The sequence below is a fragment of the Filicampus tigris genome, chromosome 5 (assembly GCF_054856515.1).
Source record: "Filicampus tigris isolate MCC_2025a chromosome 5, RoL_Ftig_1.0, whole genome shotgun sequence".
Classification (NCBI taxonomy): domain Eukaryota; kingdom Metazoa; phylum Chordata; class Actinopteri; order Syngnathiformes; family Syngnathidae; genus Filicampus; species Filicampus tigris.
The window spans coordinates 5611050-5637768 of NC_141221.1; the positions used below are offsets into that span (position 1 = coordinate 5611050).

At 41.4% G+C, this 26719-nt stretch overlaps 1 protein-coding gene across 3 annotated transcripts in view; it reads left to right on the forward strand.

Annotated features, from left to right (window-relative positions):
• grid2 (glutamate receptor, ionotropic, delta 2) overlaps positions 1-26719 on the forward strand; it is a 440886-nt gene that overhangs the window by 3774 nt on the left and 410393 nt on the right. For 2 of the 3 annotated variants that reach the window (XM_086031021.1, XM_086031025.1), the window contains exon 1: positions 25893-26058. The exons of the other annotated variant lie outside the window; for it this stretch is intronic. In XM_086031021.1, coding sequence (XP_085887147.1) covers positions 25896-26058 — 163 coding nt within the window. In that variant the 5' untranslated portion in view covers positions 25893-25895. Of the gene's footprint in view, positions 1-25892; positions 26059-26719 lie in introns of those variants that run through there. 3 annotated transcript variants of the gene reach the window in all.

Genomic DNA, 26719 nt, shown 5'->3' on the forward strand with positions numbered 1-26719 from the left:
CACGTGTAAACAGGTGACCAGAGAGCTTAATTCGGGATGATTTCATTCCGAATGACAAAAAAGTCTCCATTGTAAACCCGTCTTTTGATTCCTAAACTACACAGGCAACACATGGTTCTGACAATTGTAAAACGTCACTTGTTGGTGTAGTGGATGGATGGAACACTGAATTACTGGGAAGACAAAGTTCCTTGTGGGTTTTACGTACTTGACCAATCAATCTGATTCTGATTAGCTACTTAGTAGCTACTATTAGCTACCCAGATTCCAAATCTAGAACAAGATAACAAATTTGAGTCCTACTGAAGCTGCATGCCAAAATGTCATTGAAAATCATTCACAGCTTTTTGTTTCAAGTCTGCGTTACAAAAATGATTGGGTCCTGATTCCTGAATCTGGAGATCCAAAGTTAATCAGTTAGTCTCTGAGTCACGTTGATGTACAGATAGGACAAAGACTTTTCAAGTAATCCATTAATGTCGTTTTCCCTACAAATGAACAGGCTTTTCTTTTTGTACGAAATCCTACTAAGCAGGTTATTACCTATCTGTCTTATTTGTGCAAACCAGACAAGCAAGCACTTTCTGTTAGAAGACAATGAAATTCTTGTGCGGTGGTTTATTGAATGCGAGTCACATTTATTCCTCCTCTAGTTATGACTCATTGAAGCAGTGCAATACGGGACTCTTGCATAAACAAATGTGAGTGCAACCCGCTTTGACTTATTTGATTTCAGTTCTTTCTTTCCCTTTTTTTCCTCTGCCACTTTGCCCCGTGATCAATAGTTCATTTCATTGTTCGGCAAACGTCCTTTGAATCACAACAAAAGGTTATCAACGACAAGAAAACAAAACAATACTGTCTCACTTCGTCCCTCGCCAATCCATCTATTCTTGCCTCCTCAGCACACAGCGGCCATAAGCCACGGTGCACGAGAGGATTGCTTTTTCTCACAAGTGTTTCAAGGAAAGTGACGTGGCGCTGGAGCACGTTGGGATTTTAGCATGGAGCAAACCTCTTTACGCCACGCTGACCTTTGTGGGTGAGTTTGTGCGCGCGTGTGTGTGTGTGTGTGTGTGTGTGTGTGTGTGTGTGTGCATCATATTGACTTAGAACAGCATGACAAAGGTAAAAAAAAAAAGTAGCATAGCCCGCAGGCACATCACATTGACATGGCAAAAGTAATCCCTCTTTAATCTCTTTGTGCTGCTAAAGATGGATTGAGGGAAGGCGAGGCCAGAGAGATGTATATCAAAGGGGATAAGGGGGGTGGGGGGGGGGATCTGTGCACCCCTTGGCTGTATTTAGACACGTTTTCACCCCAAAATGTAATCTTGGTTAATAGTTATATAATAGTTATAATAGTTATTAAAATGCATGTAGGCCTACTTATTCTCTGGCATTGTTTGCTAACCATGACCAATGCATTTCATGTCAACAGTAAACAAGCCGTTTAGTTCAAACACAAGCGCAGCTGATACTACGCTACCCAGAAAGCACCGCAAGCGCTAACGTGATAGCAGCCATGAGCAAATGAACTGCACAAAATTCAAATTTAGTCTCACGAGTGAAGATTTTGAGTCGCACAGAAACTTGTGAGGGTGAAAAGCATTTGGTCAAGCATTCCATTCAAAATGCTGATCTTGTAATGTGTTATCAATAATATTGACTAAAGCCTCAAGCTCAAAACAGGTCAATTTAATAGACTCTTATAATTTAAAAACAGGTCCATTTAAAAGTACATTTTACACCCAGCACTCATAGTAAAATAGCAGTACCAGCCTTCCTGATATCATTTTAGGCTGTAATCTAAATAAGGTCCATTACCAAAAAGTATCTGATTAGTTTTCAGAATTATTTTTACTCAGGCCAGTTATGTTGGGTAGGACAATACTGAAAAAGCAAAATGGTGATAGCAGCTTCCGAAACTAGTTTTATCAGCCATTTTTAAATTTTGTGTCAGTTTTAGTCCGGTTTCAATCACGCTTGTTATTTTTCTTTAGTCACAATTAGTTAACTTCATTAACTAAATTGTTTTAGGTCGTTTTAGTTTTTAGTATGGATCCATGTGTCGCTGCCCAGGTGATCCGTAGTTTGCTTGCAGCTCCTCGATTAGCTCTTCTGTCTGCTTTAACTAAAGGACCGGCCTATAGGTGATACTATTTTTTTCGGACGGACAAAAAGATGGATAGACGGAACGCGGAAGGGTACCCCGGCTCTAGGTGATAAACGGACTGCATATTTTTTTGTAAAATGCCCAGCTCTGGTGTTCCCACCTGTACAAATTACACTAAAAGCGTACAACTTGACAGGTACGCAAGAGTCTTTGAGATTAGTATTCGATGTTTGAAATTCTGTTGCGCATCCTTTTCAAAGGATTGACTGCTCTTTTTGTTCCGATGCCGTTTCAAGTGATCCGAGTTGGCCGGCTGGCGTCTCTCTCCGTGGTGATCAGCATGCAGAATGATGGGACTGTGCGTGGTCGGGGGGGGGGGGGGGGGGGGGGGGGGGCTGGGGGATCCGCGGGGGTGCATGGACATCGTCTCGTGTCCCTGTGCACGTTGTGTGCTGCATGGCAATACCCCTCTTCCCCACTTTTTGCTTTATGAGGACCGCTTGTATTGACACGCAGACAGCACGGGTGAACGAGTGGCGATGTGTTGCCTCTTGATTAGTTACACTGCTTGATTTATGCAGTCACATTAAATCCTCTCGCTACGCAGTCAACAACATTTTTTGCATTGTACCGCATGCATCGGAAGAAGCTTTCTCTCTCATTCACGCCACTGACATTTTAAATGCAGAGCATTGCATTATTCATTTATCCCAGCTTGATAGTTCCATTGCTCCTAACTTCCTATCATGGTTACTAACACATTTCAAATGCCAAGGGCATTGAATATTCAAATGAGCAGATGAAATGGCCAAAGTGGTTGGTTTTGGTTTCCGTGTTTTTGTTTTATGGCCTGTTGCAGCATATAGCCACGGCCCATTTTCTGTACTGTATATTGTGTTTGGGGTGACTGGGAAGCTGGATGACAGAACTTTAGCCTGACCACCTGTCAATTGCCTGTTTGCAGTAAAGAGGAGAAATTGTACCACGCAAACACAGAGCGCAGCAGCCAAGGCCTTTTCACAAACCCAGTCGCTGCTGTCCTACTTAATAAACATCGAGCCGCCGCCGTACAGTCGTTTCGTCACTCGGAACAAGGCGCACAAGAATAACCTTGGATAATGAGCCACTTGCTGCTTCAGCAGTGTAAAGACAGATGATGGCGTGATCATGACAACAGCTGGTTGCTTATTGGTGGAACGGATTTATCGCGAATGCAAGTATAACATTTATGATACCAGGCTATAAATGATAACACTAAACACGATGCACGATTATTCGACTGTGTCTCCGCTTTTGCCGTGGTAGACTTTTGTGTGGTCTTAACTAGCATGTGTATCCTTACTGTAAAAAACATGTTAAAAAGCAGAATTATGAAACCCTCACCCTCCTCATTTGTTTTTGTTTGTTTGCGTGTTATGTTCTGGCTAATGCGTTTAGTGCTTTTTTTTTTTGAGGTTCACCGGATATTATTTTGACATTCAAGTTTTCAGTGGTGAAGCGGGCCGGGCTCAAATGGGCCTCATTTACCGTACACGAGTTCCACCTTGGACTGTTTACCTGTCAGTCAGACACATTAACATTCACACCAATGGCTAATTCTTCATTGAAGCATACATCTATCCTTTCTATTTGTCTCTTCTAATCTACTGCCTGTAGTAATCGCTGAAGAAACACCCTGTCTTTTTCGTTCATCCCTTGCAAGAAAGAGGAAAACTTTCTTCTGAATGCAGTGCACTCTAAGTTGTCTGACAAGGACAAACTGTGTCCCACTTGCAACAAACATCGAGCCTTTTGACATCTCATCGCAAACATGCAATTTGTTAAGTTATTGGAACAAGTCCTCGGATAGTGAACCTCATGCTGCTTCACATTTCTAGATACAAGAGTAGAGTTACAAAATGACTAACAACTAACTAATTACCGGCAAGAAACTACTCTGGCCCCACTGCAAGATTATGTTCCACAGTTTCCATTTTGCCGTGGTAACTCTTTGTCTCCTATGCTGGGAAGTAATTACAGCAGAAGATTGTTCTCCGTCACTCTTGCTGGTCGGCATTTCTCATTCTGACTGACAGGCTTAATGCAGTTTGGTATTTGCAGTTTCACAATTTATTTTGACGCAGAACACCCACCGCCACAAACCGTCCAAGAGTGGCCTTAGTGGCTTAGTGGCTTGGTCACAAGGCAAGGGGGAACCTCGTTTGCCATGCAGCACACCAAGAAATGTGCGGGGTGGGAATTTATGCATTAGTGAAGGTGTAACGTGAATAAGTCATTGCTTGTGGTGAGGACATTAAGCTTTCATTTCGACGCAGGCACCTGGCCTAGTGCTCCACAGAGTGGCTCAGTCGTGCATTGAGAGCACGGTCGCTCAAACCGAGTGAACGAACGTTTGGTTCGGTACAAAGGTTTTCCCTGTGCTATCAATGCTCCCGCAACCAGCTCGTGTTGTAAATTTCACCATGCAGCCCGCGAACGCAACACATGAGCGGCGGCTGCTAGACGCCGTCTATTAATGTCACATCTTTTGAGTAATGCGTCTGTGAGTGCTGACAGACAAGCCAGTCCACGTTATCTTTAACCGGGAAGATTTAGCACCTCATATCTCGGAATGCTTGTATGACAGTGTTTCTTTTTTTTTTTTTTTTTTCCCCCATGTGTGCATGATTCACAGTCTAGAGGTGGGGGGAAAAAAAAAACCATCCAGTTCACGTCACATCCCGCCGTTTCTTGTTCGGCTTCACGTGAAATTATATCGGGTTAGACGTACCCGACGTTAGTGATGTTGTTACTCATTTTAACGTTAGTGTTCTACGGTTAAGTGAATTGAAGATCTAAATTGTCCATAGAGGTGAAAGTGAGTTGTAATGATTGTTTTGTCTACCGCTGGCAAGTGATCAGTTCAGGATGTACCCTGCCTCTCGGCCAATGTCGGCCGGGGTAGTCTCCGGCTCACCTGCAACCCCAGCGAGCCAAAGCGGTACAGCTGAAGGAGTGGCACGGATGTGCATAGCGGCGTCTCGAGCGAGTGAGCCGGATGGAGAGAGCAGTCTGCCTGTGCCCATCAGGATGGAAGCTGAAAGGAGATAAAGTGGCTCGTTGAGGGAGAGGAGGCAGCGGACCCAGCCGGGGAGGGCTCACCACATACAGACAGGTGTAAGCTCCACCTTTGGCCAAGTACGCCAATGGATTCTGGCAAAAGCTAACCACTTAAAGCTAAACACTTTTGGAGGGAGAAGGGGCAGCCAATTGTAACCGGGGTCATCTCCTTCCGGTTCTCTGTCTGTCTAAAGAAGGATATGATCTCAGCTATGGCAAGTTGGGTTGAATACTCAAAGATTGATGCGGGGGTTTCAGAACATTTAGAGAGCGATTCTCGCTTCCTTTAAGAAATACTTTGAATGATCAATTATTGATGAGTCAAACAAGGAAACTGACAAATGAACAGTTGTTCCGATTTATTTTTCTCAAGCTGCTGCGCCTCCCCATGAGGGCATGCGAGAAAGATTATACAAAAAGCCTTTTCTCATGTGATTTTCTTCTAAATTTCGTTTTATCTTCCAACTTTAATGTTGTGAAAGACACCATGATTTTTTTTTGGGGGGGGGGGGGGGGGGGCGGGGTTAAAATGAGGTTTTAGCTATATCGTACATTGCCAAATAGATTTAGTGTGGGTCCTCCTTCATGACGTTTTGTTTTTTTACACTGACATAACTTGAATTTGTAAGCAACACGTACTCTGTCACTAACTAACGTTAATGGAATCGTAAAGTCATAGAGTAAATATTTGTATGAAAAAGAATTCAGCCATAAATTGAAAAAACAGGAGCCAAAAAAAGAACAATGTCTTCTTGTACAGAGAGACGCAAACTAGCTTGTTGCTTGCCATTCATAAATACTGCAGATGGCAACCATCCTAAAGCAAGGACCCAGTGTAATTGTTCCTGGTTCCGCATTGTCACTTCAATTGTCAATGAAAAAGAAAAAAAAGTCATGTCCACAAAGGCCACTGGGCTAAGACAGGAAGAGGCACACGGACAGACACACATAGGGAACATTAGCATGGGCGCCTCCTTGAAGTGTCGTTACGTAAGCGCGAAGTGTCATTTGCATTCCTTCTTGGGCAACACTTGACCTTTAGCGCAAGGTTAGCAAACAAATATGAGTAGCTACTCATAATATGTCCCTGCAATAGCACGCATGCCAAATTTCATTTTCCAACTGTTTGAAGAGCGGAATAGAGACATTCTCCCATCACACGCTAATTATTCCCTCTGTAGTAATCACGCTAAAAGTACAAATGTGTTTAAAAATGAAAAAAAAAAAACAGTGAGACTCTGTGGAGATGCCAGTTGTACGTCGCGAGTCTCTAATTGCGACGATCGCCACTATACGTCCCCGTATGCGCTAGTCTTTGCCCTATATGTGTCTAAGCCTGCTGCTCATCCATTCTTTATGCGTTACATGTGTGCAATAGAATGCAGATTTACAGCTTCTAGCTTTGCTTGTTCTAGTCAAACGTGCAGCAAAGCGGCCAAAGGGTGCCCTGGATGTGCATTAAGTGGCTTTCACGTGTGGTACTGTGCAGTATATGTACAGTATGCGAGCAAGTGTCGCGGTCATGCGTGTGCGCCAATGAGGGCCTGTTCATGCATTAAGCATGGCGCTTCTTTAAAAATGCTTGTTGGCGAGCAGTATCTCCAGGCAGGAACTGTACATGTGTGGGCTTGTGGGTCCTCATGCGTGCATGTGCGTGTGTGTGTGTGTGCGAGGGTAATTGTGTAATTCGCTGGCAGCTCACTCAATCCGCTGAATTATTTCCACGACAGCCAATGGTGGCCACGCGGCTTTTTGTAGCACAGTGTTAGAAATACATGCGCGAGGAATATTGGCTTATTAATATCCACTTAAGTGATTCATTGGACAGTAACACATGGAGATGTTGCCAGAGGATTTTGTTGGAGTGTCACAAACGCAAGCATATATTTTATGCGATATCAATGCCAGCTTTTGTTTTTAAACACAGAGCAATGAACTAGATCCTCCACCATCAGGTCTCATGTTAATCCCTCCACTATGTTTACTGATGTAATATAAAAGCCTAATGTGGACATTTAATACGGAGCAATTAGCAAAGGTAAATGACAATTAGGGAATAAAATCACGTTTGAAGCAAATGTGCACTAGAAGAGCATTCTGACAATGCAGAACATAGAACCACATTTATTTAGTTAGGTTTTTTTTTTTTTTTTAAATATTTGGAGCATTTTGCTGCTGGGCCTAGTGGTTAGCATGTGTGTCTAGTTTTGAGGTTGGGAACCTTTGCTGAACTGTGTTCTCTCTGTGTCTCCGTGGGGTTTCTCCATGTGTTCTGGCTTCCTCCCACATTCCAGAAACATGCAAGCCTCTGAATTGTCCGTATAGCTGTGAACGTGATGTTTGTTTGTCTAAATGCACTCTGCTCAGCTCCAGCGACAGAAAATGTACAGCAATTTTTGTTGGCATTAAAGCTGCACTCGGCAGGATTTTGCCACAAAATATCTTTATCTTTTAGCCTTTTCATTTGACCATTTATGAGTCACACGTCTTATAAATAACCAATTCTCTCTTTAGCTGTTCACAGTGGTTATTCTCGCAAGCCTCTGTAAAATACTTTTCAGACCGGATTTGGGTTCGAATTTCCCACGCTCTTTCGTCGTTTTGTCACCGAGTCAAAGAAAGGAGTGTGTGATTAAATGTTTTGGTCGCAGGTGGCAGCAGCCATTAGAAGCTCAAAATCCTGCGAGTGCAGCTTTAAAATGGCCCTTTAGTGTAATTAAGTCATTCACTGCCAAGGACACATTCATTTGACTTTTCACAATCCAAAAAGTTCCAATAGACTCTGGTATGTGATCGGTCTACACTGTAGTGTTTGTCCATGTTTATGTTCCTGTCTGCCTCTGTCTCCATAATTGTCTTTTTTTTTTGGGTGTTTTTTAAACTCCATTTTCACTTGACAGAAATTGCAGTAGTATACCAAAAAACATTGTTTAGATGAATATACAGATAGATCTCAACAAGGACAGCACATTGACCCAGTGGTTAGCATGGCCGCCTCACAGGTCTGAGGTTCTGGGTCTGCAATACCACCACTCGCCCAAAGTCATCTGAGATTGTCTCCCGCTCCTCCATGATCCTATAGAACATGGACGAGTTAACATCCCATCAAAGATGCATCGATGTATAGTGTGGCACAAGCTTGTTGTGCATGTAAGATACCTTGAGAGCAAAGAAGAGTGGTTATGCAGCGTGATATCACGTTGAGCACACCAGCGACTTCATTATGACCGCACAGTCAACCCTCTCAGTGCGAGGGAGCAAAACAACTTGGTGGTGCTGTTGCTCAATTTTGCACTCAGTTGGGGGTGGGGGGGCGGGGGGCATAGATTATAGCTGAAGCCTTCATTTCCATATTATACAACACAATTATCTAATGACTGATGCTCACGCTGTGACTTTGCTCTTTTCAAAACGGTTGCGTGCAGCGGGGACTTGAGATCCAGCAGCAGCTTGTGTGTAGTCACAATGCTGCAGCCATTTTTTGAGTAGGTTAGTACGCGGTTATGTTCAGCATGATGCTCCGATGCACACATACTACTGCGGCATTTCTATTCTTACCCCTTCATCTTTGTTCAAAGGCTATACGAGGGTGAGCCAAGCTTTTTTTTTTTTTGATAACAATTAGGTTTGAATGAGACTACTGTAAATCCCACAAAAGTTGCAAATGGCAAATTGAGACTGCCATGAAGCCATTAAAGTTGTGACTGACATAAAACAGCTGGGTTAAAAAAAAAAAAAAAAAGACTATTATCTCAGCCCAAAAAAATAATGTTAAAATTCGCACCATAATGTTAAAAAAACTTTAAATAACTACTATGATCAATCCCTCCAAAATGATATAGGTTAAAATGAGACTACTGTAGTCTCCGTTCACGTTCCCCTCCTCCTTCATAATCTGCATGTTTACAGCGCTTCCGGAAACACATATCCGAACTGAGAGGTGTTAAACCCTCGGCTAATCATCGTCGTGGGATGTCAGTGTGTTTGTTTGTTTGTCTGACACACTTGGCAACATGTCTCAAAGCTGCTTGCACGCACCCATCTGCATTGCAGCTTCGCAGCCAGGCAAACGTGTGCTCCTTAAGGGTCTCAAACATGAACATGATGGAATAAACAGCGACAGCAAACATGAAACAAGATTCGGTATAATGCTTTGAAATGACTTTTTGTTCCCGCAAAGTGCTTTGGGGGAATTTTTCCCAGTACGCACTGTATGGAAAACAGAGTGTTTAATGCCTATTTTAAGAACATAGGCCTTTGTTTTTTTTTCGAGAAAATCCTCCGAGTTTGTATGTAATGCCGTAGACGATCAAATTGTTTTATCATGCAAGCCTAAAAAGAAGTTAACCACTTTCTAATACACTCTCCTTTTACTTGGGTAACAAGCCTTCTCTTAACACTCCATATTGAGGCTGGCACTCCTCTTGGTAGGCCCCAAAAAGCCAAAAAAAAAGCAAACCGCACCGAAGTAACTCTTTGATGCTAGCTAGATGGAGGTTGTCTGAGGAACTCTCATGTGTATTGCATGACTTAAGAGATATATTTTTCATACAAGTTTCATAAAACATAAAAGGAAGTAATTTTAGATATCTCAGTTCATAAGCGGAATTATTCACACAACTATTAAAGAGTTAACAACAGAGCTCATTGGAATTTGCCCATTGGTAGTTGCAAACCAAAACAGGAGGTCACAAAAGTCACCAAAGACTGTTTACAGTCTTCCCGGTTTTGCCGTGTGGATCCTTACCTGATCCTATGACATCTTTGGCACCAATTAGCCTTACAGTTGTCCATAATATATCTCATAGGTGCCTTCCCCCATTTGAAGTTTGAGTACATAATAAATGCCCTTTGATGAGCAGTTGATTAGCAGACGCTGACACTGTCCACCATTTGGTCGTAGACGCCACAGTGACTTCTGGGGCTCGTGTCTAGTTCTCAAATAAATCTCCACGCAATGTCTATGACGGTACCCTCTCTCTTGCGACATGATGAAGAGCACCATAATGGCTTACAAATGTGTGTGCTCAAGTGGGTCGATTTAAAACTTCATTGTTATTTACAAGAGTGGATGCCACGGGGAGTGCGGGCAAAGAGGCAAGCATATTGATTATGGCTGCACTTTTCAGCTGATCACACACTTGCTGTAAGAGTTACAGCGTCAATGCTCAAAAGGCTTTAAGTGCAACTTGCCTCTCTACCTGAAACAATTCTCCCCCCTCGACGCAGGTGTGAGTTGGTGTTGCCATCGAGTGGTGTGTATTGCATTCTAATGTCGTTATTTGGTTGCTGATATGTGACGGGACACTGTGAACCAAATGACAATCCACATTTAAACTGCGCAGCATTGATACTTAATGCAGAAATCAATTTTAGAGACAAATGATGCCGAGGCATGCACTTTGAAGCAATCAAATGGTTTGAAGAAAATCCATCAAAATGTGCTTTTGTGCACTCAGAACCACCACCTGCCCCAAATCTCATATTTCTCCCATTTTCTTTTAACATCAGAGGATGCTTATTAAAAATATATATTTTTTAACTATTATTTCCTCTTCAGCACAAAGAAGAAGCCATTACATTTTGGAGCGACTCAAGGATTTTAATAAAAATGTGTTCTTGAAAAACGGCAGACATGTTGTCAAACTCCATGAATGTATTACTGTCACAATTTTCAATCTCAGACAACTCAGATGCTGAACTTTTTTTGTTTTGTTTTATTGTCTTTGACATTTTATCATTTATTTGACATTTGGTCCAAAAAAAAAAGACAGAAAACACAGCAAGTATATTATGTGAAATAATGCAGACTCCTTGTGTGCAGTTACTTATTGAAGCCAGTATTATTATTTTTTTTTTGTGTGTGTCGGGGAGGGGATGATGATATCTTTTTCAATTTTAGAGTGGCATCGTCTTTACACTTGTATGGATGTTAAAGAACAAGGTTGTATGATGGCAAGTTAGACCCTGGGACAGATTATTTATTGTCAATTTGACATCGGTAGATTTATCTTGGGGCAGCACAATAGGCTAGTGGTTATCCTGTAGCTCTCACAGTTCTTGGACAAGGAAAGGGCTCAAGAAAATGGATGGATGGAAAACATTTGTAGTGATCTCATTGGTGTTTGTGGATGATGTCATTTGCGGAAATTATGCTTAAAAAGCGTTTCTGATCATTTGCCAACTCTGTTAAGAACTGCTGATTCATATTCGTGTAAGGAAAATAAACCAAGTGAATGGGAAATGTACCAGTATTCAACCACTTGAAACCCCCTTGAAACTATTATTCCCACCATTTCTTTTGTGTTAAATGGGCTCAATCTCAAATCAAAAGAATGAGGGCCTAGAAAACGACACTTGTAGTCCTACAATCTCATTGATGCAACTCGCATAATAATAAGCATGGCAGTTCTCTGCCAGTTTGACTCTCTGAATGGGGGTTATTCCAACTCTCTGAAATATGGACAAATGTTTTTTTTTTTCTGCTACCTCGTCCCTTCGTCCCTGATGTCTGGAGTTTGGCTGCATCTTGACCCCGTTCCATGAACACACTGTTCACAAAAGGACAGATAGGATCTTTTTGAACATCTGTTTATGCGAATTGTCATGTTGCGTTACCTCATTCCGCTGAATGGTGGAAAGGTCAATTGTTACAGTAAATCGCTTCGCATTTTCTTTTTCTCCCCTTTTTGTTCGCTTGCAGATGGATGTATTAGCACCACCCTCCAGGGAGCTCAAACTAAACGTGTGATCAAACTTATGATACCACTGGTGATTGTTTTTCTGTTTACTTGAGGCAACTTGGTAGAGAGATGGAAACGTGTATTATTTTGCTCCACAAATAAGCAGAATCATCACTGTTGTCTTGATAAGCACACCATAAATGTACAGCAGAGATTCCCACATCTCAGGGGATCATTTGAAGGACTATTAGAGCTAAATACCTGAAAAGTAACAGATGTGATTTTTTTTTTTATCATTGAATTATTTTATAATGCGAGTGCAGACTTGTCAGGGAAACTACTTATAAAACTTGAAATGAAAGACACGATCTTTGTACGTGCTGATCATTATCCAACATCAATAATGATTCACACATCATTTCAGTAGATAGGCACAGTAGCACCGCATTTGGTAGACAAATACAATCCATTAAAAATGAAAAGGCAGTACAGTGAGCATGTGCACATTTGCACATTTCAGCATTCGCATTTGGCCAATTGGCATATTTGGATGGGTTTTTTTCCCCCAATGTATTTCAACGGGCGTCCGTTATATGTGGATTTTCATTACTCGCAAGCCAGCCCGCTGATAGCGGGAGTCCACTGTAGTCCAAAAACAAATGTTCTGAAACACTATGTTAAGATAAAAGTGGGATAGAAAAAAAAATACATTTCCAATGGTTCTCAATAACACAATCCTCCGGGAAACCCGACCTATGTTCATTCAATACAGCCATAGTTGAGGGTTTAGTTGTCAAAAGTGTCATTATACATATTAGCCATTATATATGTGTACTATTTGTGTTCAGTGTTTACATCATTTTTTTTAATGATGGGGTGCATCGCTACAAAAAGTTAGCGAAAGGCCCGTGATTGATGGATATAATGCTTTTCACCCACACCGTTTCTTTTGAACCCCTCCGGTATTCACTTGACCGAAGTGTCTGTTTGCCACATTAAATCAAAAGCAACAGCACGGTAATCCGTATGCAAATGTCTTATTCAATTACACTGTGCTATACTGAGCATAAGTCTTGTAGCTAAATCTTAAAAAGTTAAGCTGCAAATCCTCTTTTCGTCCGCAGGCCCCAGCTCTAATCATTGGGATATTGTTGTTTTTTGCTTCCATGAATTTCACTCATTTCCGGTGACCTTTTGTACACGATTGTGTGCAAGAGACAGGGGAGATGAGTGGGTGTATTTGTGCGTGTTTGGAGTCACATAAAAGATCTTGAGTAAAGGTCACTTTGATTTATGTACCATTACTAAATTGGCTACGATTATCCAAAAGAAGTAGATACTGCATTGTCGGAATAAAGAGAGTTGGTTGGAATTTGCTTCATGACGGTCAACAACAATGAAGTCGTAATAGATATCCAGCACTACACAGTGTACAATTCCCACTGTCAGCCAACTTCTGAAACATACTCTGGGTTGTGTAAATGCTGAGAATTCAGGAATCACAGTGCTGCCATCATGTCATTTAGAAACCAAAAACAAAACACACATTCTTATTATTTCTCTTGGAATCACTCCTTATTCTTTTTCCATTCACATTTTTGGGAACCTCAGCGTGCCTTGAAAACTCAACAATCCTTCGCAAGCGCATGTATCGTAGAGGAAATGTATGTAAGGGGTCCCTCAACAAGATGCTTTCATCACTTGCCGCATTTTGAGAACTTATTAGCTCTGACACCAGTTTCCCATGGTGGATGTGTCTATCATAACAGGACACACAAAAACGTCTCATGAACCCATGGCCAAAGTTAAACAGGAAGTCGAACATTTTGTTCAAAAGCAGTCATCTTGCGTGAAATCCATGGCATACTTTGGAATTATCCCTAATCTGAACCAGGAATCCCAAACAGATTCGAGACTATACCTTATTTCATCGTCTTATTCACATGTATCTTCGGAGTGAATTGAAAAATTCTTCCATTCGTTTGACGCATGCACAGCAGCAGTGAAATACACTCAAATTCTGGAATTGAAGATTTTTCTTCACTGACATCAAAGGTAGGATGATGTCCTAGCACTTGTAAGGTATTTGGCACTGCTATGATATGCTGTGATGTATTAACCAGCCTCGCAGTCCTCGAGTCATTTCTGCCCAGTGACGGCATCGTTCAGAATTCGCATGTCGTTTCCATAGCGGGATTGCAATTTCTGGCTCGCTGGACCTGTTTGCTTTGATGCTATGTTCAATGATGATATGTATTCAGAGAGGAAATTGATTCAAGTTCGAAGAGGTCACAACGAACAAAAAATAGTTGGATGCTGCCGCTGCGGGATTTTGATGTACTGAGATGTTCAGTAATGTTTTGAAATCCAACAAATTGCTTTTTTGTGATGCCACCACAGAAGGGTTCTATTGACGGCAAAGGGTGAAGGTAAGCATCAAATCAGAAACGTGACGAATTGCAACATAGGAAAATGTCTATCTGCTTTGCGTAACATGAACAACACAATCATTAATTGAATTGATATATTCACACACCCTAATTTTACCCTAGTAGATGCAAGCATAAAGTCTCAATTAATTCCAACAATACATACTAGCTGTCTTTCCACAGGTGAGTCGTTTTACTTTGAGTTTTATCGAGTCTGCAACAGATTTTACTTCAAAGTTACTCCAACTACAACTTGAAAATCAACCAGTGTCACAGGCTGCACTGCTTTCACTTTCCACTGTTTTGCATTAATGTATTTTTAAACATATTTTGATGAATAGTCAATTTTATTGTTGCACTTTGTTTTTCTATTATTTCATATCATGCCATTTCTTGTCCTATTTTCAAACGGATATTTTTGTAGTAGCACTATTAATTCATTACTCTCATTCTTATCACTTGAACTCCAAAAAATGTAATTCTATTTTTGCCATCTGTTTATTTGTGATTGAATTCAACGGCGTGCTCTGATTGCACTCCAGAGCTTCGTGGCAGATTATTTCCCAGTCTGATGTGGTGTACACAGCCAGCGTGCACTTGCGTGACCTTTCCACGGACCCTTATATCCAACACATACAGCATGCGTTGGCGTGCACGCCCAATTTGGTTTGACTGCGCAGTAATGCGCCGTGTTAGACGGCTGTCCAGAGCGCATAACCCTCGGCAACTGCGTAGAGATGGAAAAATAAGACTGTCTCTCTTCATATTCCGCTCCTCTGCTGAGCTGTGCAGCCTGCAGTTGGACTGGAGTGTGTTTGTGTGCGTTAGTGACTGACAGGCTGGATTCAGTCTGAAACTGTACTTACACTTAGACCATACCATAGCTCTGTGTGACTGCATACTTTTTTCCATTGCCATGAAACACATTTTCTACCAGGCTTACGAGTGAGGTGGTTGGGGAGGAATTGCAATGGCATTATTCATGGAAGATCTTTTGTTGTGTATCACATTGAGTGGTAAAAGTGTGAGTCATAAAGTGTGAGGTGAGTATGCAGAGGGGTAGTGAGCAATATTTAATGCGCTGCTCATCTACTTGGATGGTAAGAGAGGGATGCTAAAATGTGAGCAAGATAACCTGGAGGTTGCTCAAAAAAAAGCATGAGTAATGCGCTTCTCTTGGAATTGGTAATTTAGCCGTCAGTCACTTAAACTGGCCTATCAAATAATATGTATAATAGAACGTCTGCTTATCCATCAAGCTTATCTGATTCCCTCCCACCCCCTCTTTTCCATCCAAGTTGTCAGAGTGGAGTCGATGCGGTGTTTTCAACTTGACATGTCACTTCAGCAAAAAATGGACCCTGATTGCTTGGGCTCCTGACAGCAGGGCTATGTGCATTTTTTTTTTCTTCTTCTACCGTGTACTTTTGAGTGACGTTTGCATTGAAAATCTGCCAGTAAAAATGGCACTCATAAAGTATTCTATTCCATGAATTAGCATCAGTAGAATGAACATTTAGTGGGGAAAAAAGCTATACAGGGTTCTTCAGTTTACGGCGGCCGTCACGGCAGGCAGTAGTTCATCACCTATTCAAACCAAAGGTGTCAAAAGTATTCACCAGCGCTGTGCGTTTTACTACGAATTGAACGTCCGTCATTCTTCATCTGTCAGTAGCGCGGGTACCCTTCCATCGTCCGTCATTCGCCTTTTTTTCCAGGGTGGGGGATGAGGGCTGGCTACGGGGCTGAGTATCCGTCTATAGGTCGGTCCACCTCTAATTTCAAACGGGCTTCGTCGCTATTTTAAACGAAATAAAAGACTCAGCACACATGGAATCCTCACTGCGGCATGGGAGCATCAGCCTCGGCTGGACTAATCGTCTCCTTTTAGGACCCACAAGCTGCAAGCCTTGGCCGCGGCCAATGGGAAGCCTCTGTTATAGGGATTGTGGTATTGCCATCACCCTCTTGTAATGGTGTGCCCTAGCAGCAGCAGGGAGGGGCGGTATAGAGAAGTCCTAATGAGGAAATACAGGCACGCTTGAACGCACACTACTGTCTCGTCTCTTTATACACAAACAGCCTCGCCGCGGCCATTGAAGCCTCATCTCAGAAGTAGACTATAGATGATATTTGAACATAAAGAGTGACTCACTGCGCTTTGGAAGCCTGTTCACAGCCTGCTGCATCACTCAAATCTGTCCCCAAGGCAACTACAACTCACTGTTGTTCCACGACGCGCTCGCCGCGGCCATCGAAGCCTCGCCGCAAAAAATAGACTAATGACGGTCTACGGACGAATGATGGATTTAAATAACGGGCTTCCGACTATGCTTAGTCCATCTATTTTTAAAATTTTAAATTTTACCGGTCATTCGTCAACTGTCAGCAAAACAGGGGTCCGTCAGTGACGGATAGACTGGAATGCCCATATCTGGTATTCACGTTCGTCACTTAAGTAGATGTACAGGTATATATTGGAATTTAAAAATAAAAAATAAAAGTATAAAAGGAGTGGTTTTAAACTACATAAAGTATCAAAGTAAAAGTAATGCAAGGAGAAAAAAAATGCATTGAAGCGGAAGTCAAGTCGGGAATTTCGTGAGATTCCCAAACTAATTCCCAGCTAACCGACGTTTAGCACGTCTGCCTCACAGTTTAGAGGTTCTGGGTTGCAATCAGCTCAGGCCTTGTTTGTTTGCAGTTCTCGCGCTTGTGTGGATTTTCTTTTGGAATTCTGGCTGAGGTGTGAGTTTGGATGGTTGTTAGTCCAAATGTGCTCTACAATTGATTGGTGACCAGTACAGTGTGTGCCTCGCCTCTTAACCAAAAGTCAGCTGGGATAAGCTAACATGAAAGAGGACAAGCGCTAAAGAAAAGTGGATGTGTTGCTCTTATTATGCAAAGCTGCAAGACATGTTAGTAACCAGTTTCTTGCTCTGCCATTATCTCCACATTTGGTATCGCGCCTACGCTTCTGAGGTCGCATCACAAAAACCAAAGTAAAAGTAAACGGGGTTAAAACTTTGATGCTTGCTAGCTGTAGTCTTGCGAAATGTAGCTTCTGTGAAAACAGTTTGTGTGATTTTGTTATTAGCTTAGCTTTGGCACTTTTGCTAACTGATTGGCAATCAAAACAGAACATATGGCACTGTATTGAATGTATGTTTCTCTAATAGTGCCACTGCTAACGTAATTATAATGTGACTAGCAGTGGTTCAATGGAGCAAATGTAACATTCATGACAACGGCTTCCATATGGGTCTCACTACACTACTTAACAGTTGCTTTAGTTCTACTCATTAAGGCATTTATGAACTCGAGTCAAGTCTCAAAATAAAAACAAAATATGTCAGTGTTGGTTTTCTTTCTTTAATAACGCCTTTCTTTTCTCCCTTTAAAATAATAGATTTTTATTTTCACCTCAACACCCATGTCTCATCTTTCACAGAGGCTGCATTAATAAATCAAGCAAAATGAAACTCAGCTGGCAGTCGAAAGGGAAGAAAATGAAACCACAAAGGCAAAGGGGGATGTAAAAGAGAATGGCAAAAAGAGAGATTAGGACTTCGCTGATGCCGAGCTCATCATGCACATAAGATGAACTGTCACATTGAATAGCACACGAGTCCGTCATGATGCATAATTTCACAAAAGTAGTCTCGCGGTCCTGAACCGTGCTTCGCTGGCAGCAGCTCGTGAAGTGAAAATGGCCATAGGGCAAAATGAGAACAGGAGGCATTGATGGCTCGCAGATTTTACCATCTTACGGAGCGTACAGAAATACTGCGAGTGTCAAACCCGAGAACTTCAAAGAGCCATGTGCTGTCTTCCAAATTTTGCAACGTTTGCAGGAAGATACTAAACTTTATTAATGGAATACCCTGCCGATGATTCTTAGTTTTTAGTCTCTTGCGCACAGAGAGCTGTAACTGAAGCTATGGCCTTACTCCTGCTATACCGGACATACTCCTGTATGTGACGACTGGGCAGGGCAGGGCTGTAAACTTTCGCACAGCGAGATCAGTGATTCCCGACACTGTGAAGCGTGAGGGATCATCAAGTGGGCCACAGGATATCATCCAATTTCACTTAATTGGTGTGAATATTATTTGTTTATGACAAACAATGTATATTCATCCATCTATGCCAGCAACATACAAGCAGTAGTGACAGGAAGACAATTAAAAGCTCTTTCACTCAACGGCAGAAGGTACAATTCACAGAATAAGTCATGGCTTCCTGAGAGTGTAGCGCCATCATCTGATGTGACACAAAATACTTGTTAAAAAAAATCACACTTGCTTTCTCCAGCCATTATCCAAACCGCTTATCCTCACGAGGGTCACAGGGGTGCTGAAGTCTATCCCAGCTTTCTTCGGGCAGGAGGCGGGGTACACCCTGAATTAGTTAAAATCAAAAGTCAAAACAAAATCAAAACGAGCTGCAAAGAAAAACTTCAAACGATTATAACCCTGCTTTCAACACAACATACGTGTATGTGTGACATTTTGGAACAGCGAAGTAGCCTGATACTCAAGAGGATTCCCCAAAGCATCGGAGCTGGTTTATGCCGATATTAGCTAACACCCAGACAGACGTTAGCAGACCTCTTTGCTGCCAAAGCAAACAAAGGAACATACACACACACACACATGTTTTTACTAAAATAGGGCCCCTAAAATGGCTTTGGTTTGTTTGGAACAATTGGGATTATACCTTCAGAGCAATGGATAGTGTGGTAGAGAGGTGAAGAAGAGTGTACAGGCAGGATGAAGGGCCTGGGAGGAAAGTGTCACAGGTGATCTGAGACTAAAACACACCAGCTAAAAGTGAAAAGAGAAAGTCATAGGATGGAGACCAGTCATGTAAGGTTTGGAGACAGTGGCATCAATAACCAGAAGACAGAGCAGGAGGTGGCCGGGTTCAACATGCTGAGATTCTCTTTGGGAGTGAGAAGCATGGACGGAATCAGGAAGGAGCTCATCAGAGGAAAAACACAGCCTGGAAGGTTTGGAGACAAAGGTAGAGAGGCCTATTGAGACAGTTTGGACATGCAGACTGGATATATCGGTGCAAGGATGCTGGAAATGGAGACGCCAGTTAGGACTCCAAGAGCACATTTGTGGACATGGAAAGGGACGGCTTCTATCGATAGCTGGAATTGGCGCAGAATATTCAGGGAGAGATGGAAGATCCCGAAATAAGGTTGGGGCAAAAGGGAATGCAGAAGAACTTGTAAACTTGCACAACCTGGGTTCAAACCATCTTGTCAGTAAACCTGAAGACCTCAGATTACTAAGCATTAACTCAATTTGTGTTGAATTTTCTGACATTTTAAATCATGCCACCACAGGCAGGTGGCAAAGAGGAAAACTTAAGTACCCATGCAGCTGAATGCTTAATGGCCAATGACTAAGATGGAAATGACAACAAAGCTTTCCCTCTCAATTGGTGGGTGTATTTTATTTATTTTAGTTTTATTCAGCTGTGTTTGACAGTGGTTATCTTCTGTCATGGTTGCCTGTTTTTTTTTTTTTTTTTTTTAATGATGGCAACAATGTCAGTCTAGAACAAATTAACTTTACATCATTTCCCACAGCAACATACAATTTGAAATTAGAACAACTTGGGCGTCAACCAGGCTTGCAGGAACTTTCAGTCTTGTCCAGACGGCAACAGCCGGCGTCTGCATGCTTTACATAACCGGATTTACACATTATCAGCAATCCAAACTCGGACATGCGAGGAAGGTGGCTGCGGATGAACCCAATTAAGAGGAGAGTAATTGCCTGTAAAGGACATTCTGGAGGTAAAGACTATGCACCTCCACTTTAATTGGTCAACGGCGTGTCTGGCACCGTGCTGGCTGCACAACTTTGTTAGGATTATTATGCAGAAATATGGGGAGAGCAAGCACGCCGAGCGCTGTCCCACCTCTTTAGCCGGCTTTGTCTGCTCATTGTCAGCCTCCCTACTGTGTTTGCAAAGTCATAACAAAGAAGCGCGGTGTCATTGTGGCGCTTGATCATGCCTGTACCACTGCTCTAAAAGAAGAACATATGGAGTGCTACCTCCCCGCTAAGGTTGGTGGCAATGCATTTTGTGACTCTTGTCCTTCTGATTCGATTGCTTCCATCCAATCATTTTCTATTGTGGCTGTCCTCATGAGGGTGAGGTGGGGTTCACAATGGACTGGTCATTTGCCAGATCACATCGAGGCAAAAAATGTAGACTCCCATTAACTTAACATGCATGCTTTTGGAATATGGATGACAGCGGATTACCCGGAGAAGACCCACGCAAGCACGTGGAAAGCAATCGAACTCCACAAAGGACGGCCGGAGCTGAGATCCAAATCCCGAAGGCAGACGCGTTAACCACTATCTCACGGCGCTGCTTAATTGAATTCATTTTCAAACATAATGTCCCAGGTGTGACCAGGGTTTATCGACAACTCTAAATTGTGAATATAATGTGAATGGCTGTTTTTTTGTTGTTTTTTTTTTGGTGTCCTGTGATTGCCTGGTGACCAGTACTGAGTGTACTCTGTCTCTCACCCAAAGTCAGCTCGGACAGGCTTCAGCTCAATCGTGATCCTAATGAGGACAAATACAGAAAATGCACATTGCCGGCCACAGACGATCTAATTAAAAGACAATAAGTAGGATCATACCAGCTCTGGGTGTGGCCTCTATTGAGGTAACAAGGACTAAGAAAGAAAAAATCTGAAGTGGAATTACCAAAATAAAACCAGTAACCACACTAATCATGACTTAAGAGAAACAACATAGAGGTGTCATCCACGTGACTGCTGGCGATTATCTCCAATCATCATGACACCAAAAAAAAATTGCTAATGCCGGACAAAAGTACACGACCAGAATCTTACATCACGGTGACGTTTGTTTGATATTCTTCTTCTCTTTGTTCTTTTAAGAAAAGCGTGATGCAAATGAGGTCTAGTGAGGTCCTCATATTACATTACTTCCATTTATTCAAGGCATATTTTCCCCTTAAAAGTTTTGGGTGAATTCACAATAATTGTACTATGAAAGAGTCCTTGGCTGCCCTGTGCAAATTATGTGTGTGTGTGTGTGTGTGTGTGTGGGTGTGTGTGTGTGTGGGTGTTGAGAGCAGATATGCCTAAGCAAAGTAATGAGAGACAACTTTAAATTCTGTTTTAAAATGCCTGTTTTATTAAATTATTATTTTTTTCAGTTTTTTACTTTTTGTTGATGCTGTCATAAAGTTTGTGTTTGTGTGTGTAACACTTTTCTCATGTTTTGAAATATCAACTGAGCCCTTTTTTTTTTTTTTTGCATATTCGACATCAATGTTTTTATTTCCTGGAGCCAAATTCAGCACCTCTGTCATGTTCCAGCATCTGCTTTCCCTTCTTTTCCTCTGTGACTCTCTGCTGTTTACTTTCCAAAGATTTTCATCGTCGTAATTTTTCAAAGCCAAGGTCGTCAGCTCGGGGCAAGCAGAGATGGTAAACATCAAAATCACCTTTTTTTTTTTTTTTTCCCGCCTACCCGCCCCCTCTTCTCGTTCCGTATTTTTTGTTCCCTAAATGTGAAATGCTTTGACAGGAAGAACTACACAGCTTTAGAGGACAACCTTAATCACAGCGGAATAATGCCAGGGGTGAATGGTAAAAACCGAGCAGGGAATGTAATCACAACATATGCTGTTTGTTTGCTTTCTTTTCCGTGTCACATTAGTGTTTTATTTTATTTTTTGTCATTTCTTCTTTGCTCAACCCAGATTTTTGTTCTCTACGGTCACGTATTTTCCACAGTGATTCTGCAAAATATCCATATCTGAGCCTTTATTTGTCTTTTCCTTATACACAAATTGAAAATCAAAGTCAGGGTATTCATTTGGTCATTTGGTTTGACCTAAAACCGGCTACATTAGTGTCTGCATTAATTTCCTCCATTCTGTGTCATGCTTATAAGAGGCTTCTGATACCACTTATGAAGCTGAAACATTAGTGTCAACTTGAGGTTCAACCACTTCTGTGTCAGAGAGTTTTATACAACTTTGAATATTTAGAGTATGGAATAACTTAAACCTTTATAGACTGTTTAAATGGCATTACCACCTACAGTACCGTAAATACTACCTCCAAAGCCACCAATGTCCAAAGACATCGGTGGGTCGACTTTTTCCTCTTACTGTATTCCATGCAGGTGCTGTTTATACTGAACAGCAACACAGAAACAGCCGGACAAATGCCGGATCTACTGGCAGTGTAAAATAGGCTTCTGGTACTACATCTGAAGCTGCAAGATTGGTGGGTTGACTCTGTCCTCTTGTTCCGTGTCGGACTATTTTATACAGGACAGTGACCGGGGGAAAATTTGGAAAGAATGCAGAGTTTTACAGTCTGCGTAAGTAGAGCCATTTTGGTCCTCACCTTTGGAATAGCCTGCCAGAGGATGTCAGGTCTGCAGAGACTGTTGATATTTTTAAGAGGAAGCTCAAGACACACCTTTTTAGTTTGGCTTTCAACAACTTTTAAATAATTTATCTTTTCTTTTGATTGAAGATAATTCTATGTTTTGCTTTGAATGTTTTAAAGCACTTTGAGTTGCATTTTTATGTATGAAAAGTGCTATATAAATAAAATGTGATTGATTGATTGATAGAGGCTTCTGATACTACCTTCAAAGGCGGCCTGAATGTCAGATTGTATTCAACCACTCCATCCCGTGTAATGCAGTTTCATACAGAACAATGGTTCTGAGGGAAAAAGTGGGGGTGAATGGTATCTTTTGCAGGCAGTGTAAAAAGGGGCTTCCGATATTGCATCAATACAGAACAAGACATAGGCAGTGTGAAAAAAAGGATCATCTGACACTAACCCCTAAAGGCGTGGTATATTGCAGAGTCCACTTTGTCCATCTACCCCATGTAATGTCCAAGTGACAGTTGGTAGAGGTGCATCTGTCCACCTTTTTTTTTTTGGTCACAGTTTTTTTTAAGATGTTTTCAGCATGAAAAAGTAGCAGAAAAATGCTGGCTCTGACAGGCAGTGTGAAAGGGGCTTGTGCATCTGCCGTCTTCCTCTCTCGTCCTTTTCTTATCTATCCGGCATTGACATTAAAATTCTCCTTGTGAGGTGTCAGAGGTCCAGGCAAAGGCAACCTATCAAAGCACACCCAGCACATGAGATTTAGTCTGTCAGGGAATGTTGGTGCCGAAAAGAAGAGCTGGAATTTTTTTGGGCGCGCATTTCTAACATCATCGTACGTGTTGCTTTCATTTAGTTTTTACCGACATTACCCATTACTATTGGATACAATTATACTTCTGTTGCACGAGCACACTGCCGTTGACATTCAAAATTGACAAGCGATTAAGTTCCCTTGACTTGTGTGCGCATCAACCTTGTTTCTATTTGTGCTACTGCAGTATGTGTGTACGTGTGTTTATGCCTCTATTGGGAGGAATGAAGGTTTTATATGGTCTTCAGTGCCCAGAGAGAATTGTAGTGACAGCAGATAATTCTTTTGGAGGAGTCAATTTAGAAAGGAAGCGCAGAGGAATCAAACCTCGTCACAGCTTGGGGGGGTTGACTAAATATAGACGGTGCCATAGACATCCATTCAGAGCAAGAGGAGGCCATCAGCACGAGCCACTCTCGCTCAAAGCGACATATGGCAGCAAACCCACTAGATGTTCTGATGTTTTATATTCTGATCACCATTGAACTATTTGACATATAACATATACATGGCCAATGAATTGGTTTAACTCTTCTTTTTTTTTTTTTTAAGGAAAATCTACATTTTAGATTTGAACATGACGTCATTGTGCCGTTAACACTTCAAGTGTTTAACGCATCGAGCCAAGAATTTCAAACTAAGGGTTGGGTTTCAAGCTGGGGTTGGGATTGAAGTTAGATTTTCAAGTTTTCGCTCCCCTTCTCCGAGGTGAAATCCAATAGTGTGACTTAAATGCTTGTCATTGGACAGCGATGTGCTTAGCACCTTTGTGCTCGTGTGCGTGCACTTCCTGGCTTGCTGTTTGTCTTTCTCTGTGCTTGTCACAACCACAAGGATGAGTACAGTAAACGGTGCCTCCATTTTATTACAGCACTTTGGATTCTTTTCCACCACAGAGGATAGGAAACGCTAGTAATCGAACGCAGACTGCTAAATGACCACACATTTAACCTCCTAAGCCAACTTAATTATGTGTTTCCAGATTGAGTGATTAAGTCCCTTCGCAACGTTAGGAACAAATGACGGGAATGTTGGCTTTTTTTTTTTTTTTTGCACGCTTGGAGGATTTCTGTCTGTTGATTGAGCGCACACAGCTGCGACCTTCAGGTCATTTGTATCAGTCACTCCGCTCTTCAACCAGAAATCACTGTGTGATATTTCCAGGGCGGATAAAAATTTCGATTGGCACAGATTTAGAGGCTGTGTGCCCGCTGGAATGTCTTTCAATCCACAGATGGGGACATAAAACATCAGTAACGTTAGCTATATTTACTTTATTTTACGCAGAGCGAAAGTTTGTCGTAATTCGGGACTGTATTACCCGTTGTCTTTTTTCACGTTTATGATCTATTATAAATAGATGAAAGACAGTGTACGTCATCTTGATTTGGTTTCACAGTCTGCAGCGATTTTTAATGTGTGCTACAAAAAGGATTTAACAGTAACAACAGTTGTTTAAATTCATGACTATGTCTATTTGTCAACCAACATTTACAGAAGGATTTATCAAACTAAAAAATAAAAATGATTTTTAATTGCTCCTTTAGTACACTGAATATGTTTACAAGCATATGTGTCACTGGTTGCGTTTAATGCCACACATAATATTAATGCAAATTACAACTAAATTAAAATGAAGGGCTTCAAGTCCGCCTCTAACCTCTATCGTGTATCAATTAGCAAAGAGATCTAAATATTTGCCTGCAATAATAAATCATTATTCAACCAGAAATTATTTTAAATTGGTGCAAAATTAGTATCTTAATAGCTTATCTTAATCGCACCGGGTATGCCCAGTTTAACATGGTGTCAATAATCAAATGTGTTTTTTGTCACCACTTTGATCTGCAGGCGTCAATGGTAGACTATCAATTAGCAAGGCAAAAAAGATAAACGACGGCAAGTTCAACCGCACAATAATAAAAAAAAAAGCATTACTATTCGTCTCTGGGGTAATGGTTTGAAAGGGTTAGGAGAGTTAGGGTTTCAAGCTTGAGTTAGGGTTTAAATAATTTAACAAATTTCAAAGTTGCGTTGGACTCATTATCTCTGAAGGGAGTTATGTCTTTTTGTATAACTCAATTATATTATTGTCTGTGAACATAAAAAGTAATTGATTGTTATAATTGAGATAAATAATGGCAGAGTTGTACCTTTGTTGTAGTTCAGTTCTGCTGTTGAGGTCTTGAGCATTGTATGGTAGGTTTTGTTTGGTATGCCCTTCACTGGCCAGGTATAGCTACTGCATGTAGAGGTTTGCACTTTTTGTTAGGGTCAAGGGTCAAAGGCAAAGATGTCATGTGCATGTGGACAATGAGAAAATATCCGGGACATGGAAGCAGGCCTCTTGGCTAGTCAAGGTTTTTCAAAGCATTATTTGAAATTCGACATTATTTCAAGTTTCAAATATCAGTATCGTTTATATATTATCAACTCATCAACCTATCTAACATTCATAACCTGGTTCCTGACATCTTCACCTGAACAAACAAATGGTGAGTAAATGAATGGAAGTCCTGCTGAGACCTGTACATGCCTTTGAATTATGAACAGTGGAATCTTGGGGGAAAAAAATGGCACAAGCAGTTGGGTTTCAAGATATGATTAGGCTTTCAATTTCAGGTTTCTCTCCCTTTTTAAACACGAGTTTGAGGTTTCAATTTAAGGTTTCAATCAATGGTTATGGTTTTAAGCATGGGTTAAGATTTCATTCAAGCTTTGAAATTCTAAATGAGGGTTTCCAGCCTGAGTTAAGGTTTCTCAAACGTTAGGATTTCGAAGTTGTGTTGCAAACCATGATTACACTTTCCAGTTGGGCTTTCAAGTCTGGGAAAGGTTTGTAAAAAGCGCTTAGGATTTACAATTATGGTTTCAAGCCTGGGAAATGTTTGTAAAAAGGAATTGACTTTCCAATTTGGGTTTCAAACCAGGGTTAGGATTTCTAAAATGGTTATCGTTTCAAATTACAGTTGCAAACAATGTTTAGGGTTTTAAGAAACCCAGTAATGTGAATAATGCCACTCCAAAGCACACAAACAAACAGATAATCAAACAAATGCATTGTTGTTCTACTACACAAATGATTGGGAACAGTCATGGTTTCCACTGATATGCATCGTTAAGCTTGACTTGGCAGGACACCAGTTCCCTTAGCGA